The following is a 14820-nucleotide window of genomic DNA, read 5'->3' as shown; positions in this document are numbered from 1 at the left end:
ATTACTGCATTTCAAAGTTTGCTCTGCATGGCCCATTAATACAGACTCTCTGCCAGTGCTTGGTGAGAAATTAATGGTGACACTGATTTATAATATTTATACCTACAAGGAAAGATGAAAACAGTTTTCTTGTCACCTAATACATGACATTGATTGTCCAATGAGTGACTCACTTTGAGGTGTAAGCCTTATTGATGAAGGTATTGGAAAGAGTTCAAGGAAAGTGCATAGGACAAGTTGTTGATGGGAGTCAATCTTGGCAATGCATACCACATGACAAGGAAGTAAGTTGAGGAGCAGCTAAGTGTTTGATTACATCAATTTTGGGGTTTGACAGGTGACAAAAGCTATTGCAGGCTGGTGTGAAGGCAGTAACAGGCAGGAAGGGACTCACTTTGAAGCATGATGTAAGAAAATCAATGTCCAGATACTGCAGTTCGTTAATGATTGCCAGCTCATGACAGAAATGTATGACATGGGTTGCCCTGATTTGCTGATTTGTGTTATGAGTAAGTAGTACTGCCAATATTTCAGATTTACAGCAAATCTTCTTCTTAAATAGGTTGGTAGTGTGGTTGTAAGATGTGGAAATAATGGAGGCAGGTTGTATATTCTTAAAATTGTTTCTCTGTATATGTTTACACAGGATGAAATTTCAACTCTCCTTCTCTCTTTCACATCTTTATATCTCATTTCCTTGATTTTCTATTATTTTAACATATATTTTTCTTATGTGTACAAGCATAATTCTTAATATTTTCACTTGCCTTACAAACTGTACAAACTGTTCCCATCTTTCGAATACACTTCCATCATTCTTTCTGCTATGTTCTCATTACTTCTATGTGCCCTTCCATTGAACCATTATTCATATTTGCTAAGGTACGTGTATTTCTTGTCCCACAAACCTGAGTGATTATTCCCACACTACACTTCTTGTGTGTCTATCTTTATGGTAATATTCGTGAGATCTGTAATAATCTAGGAACAATATTGATCGATCCAAATAAGTTCTTAAGCAACAAATGTCTGGGGAAATATGGTACTCACTTAAACAGGTTAGGCTCCAAGACCTTCACTAAGATGATTAATGATATTTACAACATTATAAATAATAAGAGAAACAAAAAAGCAGAAGAAGGGGTGATCATGTACAGAATTTGCCTGAAGAAAGTGATATTTCTTTCCTACATTAAAATGTAGAGGGATTAGGTAAGAAGATTGATGTTTTTGACCATTATCTTACTGATATTACACCCCACATACTAGTTGTCAGTGAACACCAAAAATCTGCAGAAACATACACCTGTTTAAAATACAAAATTATTCATTAACTGATTTTTACTGTCATTATAACCATAAAGGTGGAGGAGTGGCTCTCTACCTGAGAACAAATAACTTAGTAGAATCTTACAAAGATATCGCTTGGGTAAAAGAGTATTCCTCTGATTTGCACTGTGAAATTTTAGCAATTAAGTTAAAAGTCTTGTCTGTAGTATACTTTATCTTAGCATGGTATAGATCACCAAATGGAAATTTTGAATTATTTCTTAATTCCCTTGATCCAGTATTATGTAAATTAGTGTCCAAGTAAGACCATATAAATGTTATATTATTAGGGGATATTAATGTCAATATGTTACAAGATTCCCAAGAAAGCAAACGCTTCAAAGACTGTATCTATTCTTATGGCGCAAAAGATCTGTTGGTAGACATACCCACCAGAATCACTCCAACTAGTATAAGCTCTATACACCACGTTATTACTAATTGTGAAAATATTGCCACAGCTGCTGTTGTAAATGATCACATCTCTGACCATCTAGGCCAACTATTAGTGCTAAAGGAAGATCCTTGTATAAAACCAAAGAAAATTTATGAATACAAAAGAAATCTCTGTGTTATCAACATTGCCAAACTGAGAGAGAGCCTTGGTCATGAATCTTGGCATCTAGTATTTCAAGCCAAAGGAGTGAATAATAAATGGGATGCCTTTCTAGACACATTATCTTATCATCTAAATAATACTATTCCCATCAGAAAGATAAATATTAATAAGAATACGACAAGACAGTCACGACCCATGGAATTTGACAATTATACCAAAGAACTGAAAGAAAAAATGGAAGAAATGTATATGATACAAAGAGCGACCAAAAACAATGAGCACAGGGATAAATACAAACAATACAAGTACAAATTTTGCAAGCAACTCAAAAGATTGAAGGCTGAAAAGATTAACTCGAAAATATAAAATTCAGATTGTATCCCCAAGACCTGCTGGTCAATAGTAAATAAAATAAGAGACAATAAAACAAAACTAAAATGTACTATAAACATACAGATCTAATAACAATATTGCTGTCACCAATCCTCAAGAGACCAGTAACATTTTCAATGACTATTTCATAGATATCATAGAATCTGACTTTTGTACTACAGAAACAGTACCTGTTGAAAGTCTTGCTGAGGACAATTCTGAAGCTAATCAACTCTATGAACTTGAAATCAAGGATATTTTACAGCTCCTCAGAGAATGTAGAAACAAAAAATCCGCTGGCTGGCATGAAATTTCTCCATTTTTACTTAAACAGTGCAAAAACAATCTAGCATATTCTATGGTGCATCTAATAAATAGTGTCTTAAAAGAACGAGTGTTCTCTGACATACTAAAATTAGCCAATGCTAAACCTCTCTTCAAAAAGGGCGATAAACAACTAGTAGAAAATTACAGACCACTCACTTTAACTTCCATTTTTAGCAAGTTAATTGAATAAATAATTCTGTAATATATGTTAGAGCATTATAACAAGCACAACATCCTGGGAGATTTTCAGCATTGTTTCAGATGTGGTCATGGCGCCATGACTGCAACACTTCAATTTATGCTGAAGCTCTTGACAAAATTGATGAGGGCATGCAAGTAGCTGGAGTTTTCCTAGACCTATCAAAAGGCTTTTGTAGGGTTGATCATAAGGTACTTCTGTCAAAACTGGCCAGAGATGGCATAAGTGGAAAACTATTGCACCTCATCACATCATATTCAAAAAACAGAAGACAGTGTACCTCAGTCTCACATTAAAAAGTTATAAATCAATGGTCAGGAATATTAAATTTGGTATGCTCAGGGATTGATAATTGGTCCCTTCCTTTTTATATGTTACGTTAATGACTTCCCAAAGATAGTAACAAATGATACCTTCATCACAATGTATGCAGATGACACTTCAGGCCTTTGTTGGGGAAATGATATTCTTAATCTTGGCATAGAAGTAAAAAAATTATAGATATTGCAAAGGAAAAGTTTGAAAATGACAATCTAAAAGTCAACTTACAAAAAACAAATATAATCCCCTTCAATGTTGGTGATTTGCAAACTTGTATTGATTCTCAAGATAGTATTATTTTATGGAAAATCTGCAGTGAGTGTAAATTCCTAGGTATATGCATAGATAGCAAACTACTATGGACCCAACAAATTGACAATGTATGTGCAAGGGTACCATCTAGCCTATATGATTTAAGAAGAATAGCTCCATATGTCAATACCCAAATAATGAGGATGATGTATTTTAGTTTAATACATCCATTTATTTTCATTGTGGGGCGGGGCTTCCAAAACTCATGTAGACCGAGTATTTAAACTACAGAAAAGAGCCTTGAGAATATTAGGCAAAAAAGATCCTAGAACATCATGTAAAGGATTGTTTATAGAATTTAAAATTCTGACTATCTATTCTATGTATATGTTTGAAACAATAGTATTAACCATAGAAGATAAGAAATATAGATGTCGTAATGCAGAAATTCGTGATCACAATACTAGGCTAGTACAAAACTATCATATGATGCACAGAAGACTGAAAAAACAGCTAACAGTCCATATATTAATGAAGCAAAATACTTCAATGCACTGCCAAATGAACTGAAGGTAATAACTGGAGAGACATTCAAAAAACATCTAAAATTGTGGCTCATTGAGCAGTGCTTCTGTAGCCTACTGTAGAAACTAAAATCTAAAGTTATTATATCAAATAATTTAAAGTACATTCTTAACCCTTTCAGACCTGGTGGTCACAACTGTGTACCTAAAGTTTGTTCACTAATATTTTGCTGACAAGAAATGTCAGGTACATCCAAACCCACTGTGCACATTTGCGTATGTTTCTTTTAGCCATGCTCCAGCAGCTGCTGCTCTCTTGTGAGCTGTCTGTGAACCACATAGTAAAATATACTCTCTGGTGTTGTCTCTCTGTGGGAAGCCATTACTCGTTGACTTTATTGCTATAATAGTTACATTGTGGGTTTTGTTTATGAATGTTTTGTGTGGTTTCCTTCTTTTGGAAACATTAGACATTCTTTCAGTGGAATTTTCAGCAATTTCATTAAGTTCATATTTTAGTTATGTACCAGGTAAGATTAATGTACACATTTGTGTACAAGAGGTCCTTAACGGTGCAAAATAGGAAAAATAACCTAAAATGTGTCTCAACTATATTTGCATGGCTGTGGTAGTTATGTGTGGTAATTTTTCCATTAATTTCAGTACTAGCAGCAAGGAGGAGAATAAGTGACCTGTACATATGATTTTATTTTATATTGCTGGCTTTTGGCTTACAAGTATGGATAAGGAATGTCCTTCTGTGGAGAAAGATTGGGACTTGATAATGGACATAATTGAAAATGGTGGCCTTTCTGACATTAGTTTGAGTGGAGATGAGGATGACAGTGTACCACTTATTGAAAGGCAAGCTCCATAAATAGTAAAATGTGTTGGAGCAAATAAGGTGGGCGTGAATGATGTTTTTAGAGACACCATATCTGAAGATGAAGATGATGGAGAGGTGGTGGATGCTGAAATGAACTTTTTATGCAATGAAAACAACCCAGAATTGAATAACCTGTGTGACAACATAATGGTGACACCTAAAGAACCCATAAATTGAAACGAAAGCCTCTAAGTACCATTGCAGAAACATGCAAAGCTCCAAATTTTGAAGAATCTCTCTTGTGTTCTCCAATGCAATACTTCAAAAGATATATACCAGGTGATTTGTTCACTTCCATGGCAGCACATACTCATATTTATGCATTGCAACGAGGCCAAATACTCGTTCAAGCAGACAACTCCTCAAAGACTAGAGATGCTATTTGGTTTGCATATATTGACTGGCAACTTGAAATTTCCCAGATTATGAATGTATTGGGATACAAGCCTGAAGCTAAATGTGTTTTGGGAAAACATGTCACAAGACAGATGTTTAGAATTATGAACAAATTTACACTTGGTGAATAATCTGGAAAAGCCACCTGAAAATAAAGATAAATTTTACAAAGTCAGGTCAATTTACTCAGCCATTTGAAAAATGCTGTAGTGAACTTCCTATAGAAGAGAATGTTTGTGTCAGTGAAGGAATTATTCCTTTCACTGTGAAGTTTTCTGCAAAGCAGTATGTCAAGGAGAAACCAAGTCCATGGGGAAACAAAGTCTTCATGTGAAAGGAGTGGAATAGTGCACAATTTCCTTTTGTATCAAGGTGCTACAACTGAACTAAATACCCCATACTGTAAAAAATTTGGATTAGGTCTGCTGTTGGTTTATAATTTTCTGTTCCACTCTCAAAAGGCAAAGGCCATAAATTATACTTTGACAACTTCTTTTCCCTTATCATCTGTTCTGAAATCACAAGGCATCAATGCAGCAGGTACTGTCCGTCAAAACAGATTTGAAAAGAACTTGCCTTTTTCAGATGATAAAACAATAATGAAACAAACCATGTGTAAGTGGTTAGACTATAGGCCAGTTGCACTGTGTTCAAACTTTGTTAGTAAAGGTTCAGTGGATGAAGTTGAGTGTTGGGACAAAAAACACCATAAATACGTGAAAGTAGAAAGACCTGAAATATTGAGAAGATATAATGATGCAATGGATGGTGTGGAACTATTTGATCAATTGATAAGTTACTACAGAGTTTTCATCAGATCTCGAAAATGGCCTTTCTGTATGATTTTTCATGCTGTTGACTTTGCCATCGTGCAAAGTTGGTTGGCATACAGACGAGATGCAGACAACCTGTCTATCCCAAAGGAGAAGCAAATGGACCTTCTTTCCTTTTGTATCAGGGTAGCAGATGGATTGATACTGTCCCAGAAGAAAGTGACTGATGAAGGACTGGCTTCAGACATGAGAGTCATACCAAGAAAAAGAGGAGAATTATGACCAGCTACAGAGATACAGTTTGATTCCATTGACCATTTGCCTTTGCCTGATGTAGGAGCTCCAAGTCGCTGCGAATTTCCAAAATGCACAGGGCATTCTATAATTCAGTGCAGAAAATGTAAAGTACATTTATGTCTCCAAAAGGACAGAAATTTCTTTTGCAGTTTCATACGAAACCTTAAAATCATTGTTTTGACCATTGTTGTTTAAATAAGAACTGTAATTTGGAATTATTTTTATTTAAAGTGAAATAAAGAGTGGAATACTTGATCCATAGTGTTAACCTCCCTGATGTATGACATGAAGCTCGAGACCTGATGAACACAATTGTGTACATTAAATATCTAGAAAACTAGAGTTCATATGAAATATTTTTTTAGAAAAATTTTGTCAGGAGACTCACCTGAATGTAAAAATGATGTCAGATATTTTTTTTAAAAAGTAAATAAAAAATCAGGTCTGAAAGGGTTAAGTTCCTATTATATAGTAAAATTAGATTGTATACTGTTGTATTGTACTACCAATTGCTATGCAAGTAATTACATGTTTCACGCAAATAAATTACAAATTACAAAAAATTACAAATCCTTACATATACTTTCTTTTTAATTTAAATGAAAAAAGAAAACAGTTGTTTCCAAAACTAGAAATTCAGTGCGTTTCATGTACTTACATCCACTACCATCTGCTACAGTTACTTCAATTTTATGATATCAACAGATGTTTTTCTTCACACACACACACACACACACACACACACCACAAGCGTGCATTGCATCTCTTCTTCTTTCACATGTTGTGAAGAAACTGATTTTATTGAACTAAATTATTTGTGCACCAGTAAAACACTGACATCACATTCACTCTGTATTGAATAAAAAATAAATACATAATTTACACAAGGAAAAGTTACAGTAATTGAAGGCAATATCATGTTCAACTTGTTTTCCTCTTTTTCAACTTTGTTGAGTTATATGAGCTACATCATGTCTACAGTGATTGAAGGCTGGTCATCATAAGCAAAGAGGAGGATTTCAAATGATGGCAGGCTGTCCAAAGACTAAACATCTCTCAATATACAAAATTAAGACAAACATATCTAACAAGGATTTGGTTATTGTTCTTTATAATGTGCAATTCATTTAGTTTTTTGGGGCCATGAAGATAATTACAAACAGATTATAATTTTGAATGAATATCTATTGGAAGACAATTCTTGGTGTAGCATAAGATGGAATATCTCAGTTTTGTTATAAAATCAAGGAATTGATTGATGCCATCTGATTTGGGAAAAAAAAATTAGCAGTGAGTCCACTCCAAGTATTGCATGTTGGCAAGCTTTTAAATTTTTACAAAAGAATTTGGTGGAAACCATTTCACCATTTCTCAAAATACGTGCCTTTCATTAATTGATGCACTCATGGAGTATGCTGGGAAAAAAAAAGCAGTGCCACTCGCTGCCACTGAGTGAAAATATCTCACTGTAAGCACTTAGAATGTGAAATGTTCACTGTTTTGATTCCAGTAAGCTGTTAGTTACTTGGCAGCACATGTTAATTCCTTTTGTGAAATGACTTGGTGTAAATAGTTAAGAAGGTTGAAGTTTTCCAGACAAAATGCAATAGCTACTGATAAGAAAGACCATATACTGCAGGTAAAGTTGTTTTATCAGAATGGCAGCAATAGCAGCACAGCATTTCAAGAATATCGCTGACAGAAACAGCTGCAAAGAGAGCCATGTCAATAAATGGGCTAAAGAATACAATCAAGAAATCAGGACAAACAGGTGAATTAGGTGGTGCAGCAGGGAGAAGGAAGTGGCCCATTCCCATGGCAGCTGTTGATGAAGTTGCTGTAGCAATAGCCAACTGTACAGTACATGCCTCAAATTCTGCAGCCAGTGCCCAAGCTGTGTTATGGGAATTATCTGTCCCCCGAGTCAACAGTTCAAAAGATTTTATGGTGTATTTTATATCCTTACAAAATTCAGAAAGTGCACCAAATGAAGCCTCAAGATAGGCTTCTGTGATGTGACTTCACCATTTATGTTTTGGCACACATCAAAATGGATGATATGTTGCCACGAAACATTCTTTGGACAGATGAGACACATTTTATACTGTATGGTACTGTGAATGCTCAGAACTGTCGCATATGGGGATCTGCTCTACCACATGTCATGCAGGAACATCCACTGCACACCACTTATGTGACTGTATGGTGTGGTGTCACAAGCTCCATATGCTTGGTCTGTTTTTCTTCAAGGAGATGACACCAAGCAGGCCAGTTAGGCCTACAGTGGCATCTGCACTTAATAAATACCTCCTTGTGCAACATGTGATTCCAGTTTTATAAGAATACAACTGGGTCATGTACCATTGTGTTCATGCAAGATGGGTGACACCACATGGCGCTTGTCAGGAGAAAGATTTGTTTTGAGAAATCTTTGGCAACAACTTTTGGTTATGAGGATATCTGAAAAGTTAGGTCTATCAGGTATGTATCCACACTCTTCTTGACCTGAAGGACAGCATTACATCAAACATGCTCCAATAAACTATTCCCCATGCTGTGTAATGGATGCAGCATGTCACTGAGTGTGGAAACCATATTGAACATGTGTTATGACTCTTGACTATATCCTAATAAACATGCTAGAACAGCCGTTATTATGTGTTTTGTAGTTTTTCCCCATTTCATGCACCTGCATTACATTCTGATTGCTTACAGTGGCATATTTTCAGATGGTGGCAGAAAGTGGAACTGTTATTTTTTTCAGCATACTTCACAAGCACACTGATTAATGAACATATCTGCAATGCTTCAGCATCCTGTGACGTACACAGCCAACACTGCAGCACTCAAAACACCATCAGTTTTATTATAACCACCTGGTACTTTTGCATGCACTTGAATTATGTAAGAACATTTTTTTTTTCATTCTGGAGCTTGAATCTTGAAAACGTGGAAATCTCTAAAGAGCATCAAATTTGACTACTGAAACATGAAAATAATTTGAACATTATAGGAAGTAAAACAAAAGTTGTTAAAATAGAAAGTAGAGTGAAATTTGCATGGAAGCACAGGTGTTTGAAGAACATTCAGCCTTTATCCCTACAGATGCAATACATAAATGTAAAGGGATATCTGCTACAGGCATAACTAAACAAAAGTAAACCACAGTAATCAGAATTGTAAACAGTACTGTAGTTTTAGCTAAATCCAAAAACAACCTTCAAAACCATACAAAGTTAAAATAAACTAGAAAAACTGACATTTTAGAATGTATCAAAGTGTTAAAAATAGGAAATTCAAGCAATATATGGAGAGAAACTGGAGCAGGCTGTCAGTAACTGACCACAAACAATGGGGCATCTAGGGTGGTTGGGTATAAGGACTTCAAGAAGCATATAGAAGATAAGAGTGTTGGGAGTGTAATGGGTGAGGGGAGAGATGGACTTTGGGGAGAGGTTCTGGGATGGGCCTAAGGATTTGAGGAGAGACTGGAGATCCTGCTGGATTTCTGGATAGTTGTCACTGTAGCAGGGTTTGTAGGTGAATGAATCTCATGGCTGGCAGAATCCTTCTGGCAGGTAATCCTTGCAATCCTGAACAACAGTGGTGGAGCCTTTGCCAGTGGGTAATATTATAAGGCTGGGATCAGTTTTTAGGAGGTGGATTGTAGTTCTCTCTATGAATGTATGGGTAGTTTGCATGTTGAGGGATTTGTGCTACGATGGTGAGGCAAGGTGCATGGTTAAGAAATTCTGGAAAGTTAACAAGGGGTGATTTGGGGGCAGTGGGGGTTGATCACGATTAGATGGAGGAGTGAACTGAGTTAGGCAGTGTTTAACATTGGTCTCTGGTTGAGTCTGATTGGTAGTGTTGGCAGCAAAACAGTCCGCTGTAGGGACTGTGAGAAGGGCAGAAGGTCGTTAACAAGTCCTGCATGATTGAATTTGGGAATGGGGAAAATGGTGAGGCCTTTGAAAAGGACTGATACTTCTGCGGGGATAAGGCTTTTGGAGGAAAGATTCACGACTGTGTTACAGGTCTGTTTACCTTCCAGATTCTGTGTGGTGGTGGGAGGGAGTTTTTGAAGGTGGGGTAAATGTAGTAGGTCTGTGAGGCAGGGTTTGTCAGTTATGAGGGGACATGGGGGAGATTTGGAGGTTGTAGTATAGGTGGCTGATAGTGGTAGTCCAAGTTGGGAGTAGGAATTGAACACAGTGGAGAGTTTTTGAGGTGGCATGTTGCTCTAGTTCAGGGACGGCAACAGTTTCATTGTGTGATATGGGATTCAGGAATTTGAGATTGCATAGTGGGAGAATTTTATGGATGGAGAGAAGGTATTGCAAGAAGGTTTGGGACTGATTGATATGGTTTTGCAGGACTATGTTGGTGAAGGCTAAGGACTGGCGAATCTGTACAGATGGAGTTCATTGAGGAAGGCATTGTGGCAGCCAGAGATGGGTAATTTGATGGTAAGGCCATTTGGGGGGATTCAATTAGCCAAGTAACAACACAGGAACAGAATGTGGGACTGGGTTCTGGCAATGGATAAGGAAACTTTTCTGTATCGACACAGATGGAAGGAGCAAGGATCCATGGGGAGAAGATAAAAATGCATAAAAATACATAAATAATGTAGAAATATGTCCAAAAAATTCGTAAAAATACACCCAATTAGGTGGGAAAAATCACAATAGTATGAGACAGAAGAAGTAAAGGAAAACAAGATGAACTCTGAGGAAGCAGGCCAAAAGTGAAAGGTGGAAACCAACTGAAACTGGAGTGAAGACACAAAGAGGTCAAAGAAAAAATAAATAAAAAGATTGTAATTTGGGTTTCAGGTCAAAGGGTGGATAAGTGTGAAGGGGGACATCAGATCTGACTAGATTAGGTGAAGTTAGTAGTCGTGAACTGGAATAGAGTGGAGAAGGGGGAGGGGGGGCGGGTGGAAAGGGGTTGATAGGCTGAGATAAAAATTTGTGGGGCACAGGAAGGTACGGGAAATAACAAGTGAAAATACAGGAGATTGATGCAGGAAGATTGCTCAATTTGAAGGTATGGGATTAATGATAGCGGGTGTTGTGTGACACGAACTGCTGCACCAACAATCAGTGCGACCTTGGAGTCATCTATTGTGTGCAGCCAATATAGCTGATACAGTGTGGCTCATAAATAGAGAGTGCTGTGTGGTTTGTAAGGCGACAAGAGAAACACAGGAAAGAAGAAAAAGAAGGAAGGTCACTGAGTATTGTAATGCATTAGAAAATAGTAACAAAGGAGAACAGCACTGGGTTATGGGATGGAAGAAAAGCCATCGGGCAAAATAAAACAATGGAAAATCCATGATGGAATGTAACAATTTTATGAAACAAATAGTTGCTACTCAGCATATAGTGGAGACACTGAGTTGCAGACAGGCACAAAATAATGACTGTCAGGAAGTGAACTATCAGCCAAGTCCAAGGTTGGAAATAGACAACACACACACACACACACACACACACACACACACACACACGACCACAGTCTCTGGATGCTGAAGTCAGACTGCGAGCAGCAGCACATGATGTGGGTAAAGAGGACGCTGAGGCAGGGATGGAGAAGAATAACAGGTTAAGGGTGAAGGACAGTAACGTGCTGCTTGTTGGAGCCTACAAGGATGAGGTGGAGAGAGGGTAGAGCAGCTATGTGCAGTCGGGAAGTTTGACGAAGTGCAGGGGGGGAGGGGAGGGGGGGGGTGTTGGCGGAACAGAGGGCGGTGTAGTGCTGGAATGGGAACAGGGAAGAGGCTAGATTCATGTGGACAGCATGCACACCTTCACTTCACTCCTTACTCCCACCTTGGGCTACCACCATTCACAACCTAAACTACAATCTCCAAACATCCCCCACATCCCCTCATAGCTGACAAACCCTGCATTGCAGACCTACTTCATTTGCCCCACCCTCAAAAACTACCCTCGTGACTCAGTATCACCCAGGACAGAGCAACTGAAACACATTCTCCGCCAGGGTTTCGACTACCTCTTTTCATGCCCTGAAATGGGGTATGTCCTACCCACTATCCTTCCCACCCCTCCCACAGTGTTATTCCACTGCCCACTGAACCTACACAATATCCTCATCCATCCCTACAAAGCCTCTGCTCCCAACCCCTTGCCTCATGGCTCATATCCCTGTAATAGACACATAGACATCTTCCCAACACCAAGTACTCCAGTCTGGTCACAACCATCATCTATCCCATCAAAGACAGGGCTACATGTGAAACTGTTCATGTGATCTACAAGGTAAGCAGCAGTCTATGAGGGAATGACAACCAACAAATCATCTGTTCACATGAATGGCCACCAAAAAACTGTGGCCAAGAAACAGCTGGACCACCTGACAGCTCAGCATGTCATCCAACATGACATTCTTCATTTCAGTGACTGTTTCACAACCTGTGCTATCTGGATACTTCCCACAAACACCAGATTTTCTGAACTGTGCATGTGGAAACTCTCCTTGCAATATATCCTACATTGCTGTAACCTTTCTGGCCTCAGCCTTTGTCAGTCTTTGTTCTTACCCATCTAGCCTCTTCCCTGTTCCCATTCCAGCACTACACAGCCCTCTATTCCACCAATGTGCCCACAGTCTTATTCTCCTCCTCCCTCCCCCTCCCCTCCACCTCATCCATGTTGCACCATCAAACTGCTGCTCACTTTATGTGCTGCTATTCACAATCTAATCTCAACAGCCAAATACTGGGGTCATGTACGTGTGAGTTGTGTTCGTGCACACCTGTGTGTGTGTGTGTGTGTGTGTGTGTGTGTGTGTGTGTGTGTGTGTGCGCGCACGCGTGCGCACGTGCGCGTTGTCTATTTCCAAGCAAAGCCTTGACCGAAAGCTGACTTTCTGACAGTCTTCTTGTTGTGCCTATCTGCCACTCAGCATCTTCACTGTATGGTTAGTAGCAGCTATCCTTTTCATGATATTGTTACATTTCATCCTGGATTTTCCATTGTTTGATATTGCCTTCCGAAATGTTTTTGACAGTTGTTTCAATGATTAATTTTCTCCTTAAAAAGCAGGGTTACCAAACAGCAGCAGTGTTGGCAACTTTCTCTTTTTGGACTCTGTTAATGCTTGAAAATGATATATGAGTGAATCAGAATGTTTTGAAGAAATGGCTTTTTTGTGCCACATAAAGGTGTCATGTTAATGTTTCTAGCTTTATTTTCTGCATTTTGATCACATTTAAGCTCATAACAAAATAGGGCCATTTGACATATGGCAATGTTTAGTCTACAATTTCATGGCACACTATCAGTCATTCTGACTTGACATTCTTTTTAACCTGATGCAGCCAGTAGAATAGCTGGGTACAGAACTGGGGCTAACAAACATTGAGGCCAGGGGGATTAATGGACTGTTGTAAGGAATCAGAGATGCTGATAATTGGTGGAGGGAGATCCAGATGGCACAGACTGTAAAGCAGCCATGGAAGTAGAGCATTTGGATGGATCAGAACGTTATGTAACTTGGGTTGGGTGACAGAATTTCATTTTGAGAGGAGTGGAAGGATTATGGATATGATATGCCCCATTTAGAGGCATGATTATAAACAATCACAGTCCTTTCAAACCATGTCATTAAGTTGTTAAGAGTCTGTAGTGATAATGGGTAATGAGGATGGTGCTCTTTTTCAGCTGGTTTGGAGGATTAGAGCCACGTGATATGGCATGAGACATCTGTTTGCAGACTACTCTTGGAGGATAGTGCTTGCCTGTGAAGGCCTTAGCAATGTCTTTAGCCTACTGGGCAAGGGGTTGTTTGTTACTGTAGATGGGTGAACAGTCTGCATGAGAGAGATTTTTTACTGTGGATGGGATGCAGTTATTAAAATCAAAGCACTGTTAACGGTTGGCAGTCATGAGATGAGCAGAGCTTCTTATGCATCCACAGAAGATATGGGGGTTGATGTCCTGATTGGAACAATTAGCTATCTGTCAACAGCTGTGCCAAACTGAGACTTAAACCTAGGCCTCAGATATTTTTTGTGACTGTTCTACCAATTATGAATGTTTAATGATCAGAAAAGAGGAATGATTACCAACTAAAATATCACTGACAAAAAAGTTTAAAACATTAACTTGGAAAATAAACAAAGTAAACATGTCATGAATAGAAGAGTAGTTTAGTTTGTGAAGAAATTATTTACCCATATTTCCAAAGTTGCCTCTAGGTGTACTGTCCAGAAGCTCATTGAAAAGATTCCATGATCCCTCTGCACAGTCATCTCTAATCCGTTCCCTTGTGAGAGATCCATTCTTAAAACTGAAGCAAAACAAACAGTAAGTAAATGAATGACAACCAAGTTCATAGTAAATTGAAGTAGTCTACAACATATCACTAAAAATTTTTTTTGCAGCAATGAGATGAGTCGAGTGAAAGTACATCTAGTGCAATGACATAAAAATTCATGTGTTCAAAATTATATCATGTGTTTGCTAACATTGCAGGTGAATGAGTATTTTATTCATTGATTTATGTGTTTGCTAACATCACCAGTAAATGAGTATTTTATTTTTTCCTCTATTTAT

General features: G+C 38.0%; 1 protein-coding gene across 2 annotated transcripts in view; it reads right to left on the bottom strand.

Annotated features, from left to right (window-relative positions):
* The window catches only part of LOC124619886 (xylulose kinase-like), a 148295-nt gene that overhangs the window by 19211 nt on the left and 114264 nt on the right, over positions 1-14820 (bottom strand). For both annotated transcript variants that reach the window (XM_047146514.1, XM_047146515.1), the window contains exon 9: positions 14439-14554. In XM_047146514.1, the coding sequence (XP_047002470.1) occupies positions 14439-14554 (116 nt within the window). The remainder of the gene's footprint in view (positions 1-14438; positions 14555-14820) is intronic.

Source organism: Schistocerca americana, chromosome 6 (genome assembly GCF_021461395.2).
Source record: "Schistocerca americana isolate TAMUIC-IGC-003095 chromosome 6, iqSchAmer2.1, whole genome shotgun sequence".
Classification (NCBI taxonomy): Eukaryota; Metazoa; Arthropoda; class Insecta; order Orthoptera; family Acrididae; genus Schistocerca; species Schistocerca americana.
Note: the sequence above shows the minus strand (reverse complement) of the source record. Positions and strands in the feature narration are given on the sequence as shown.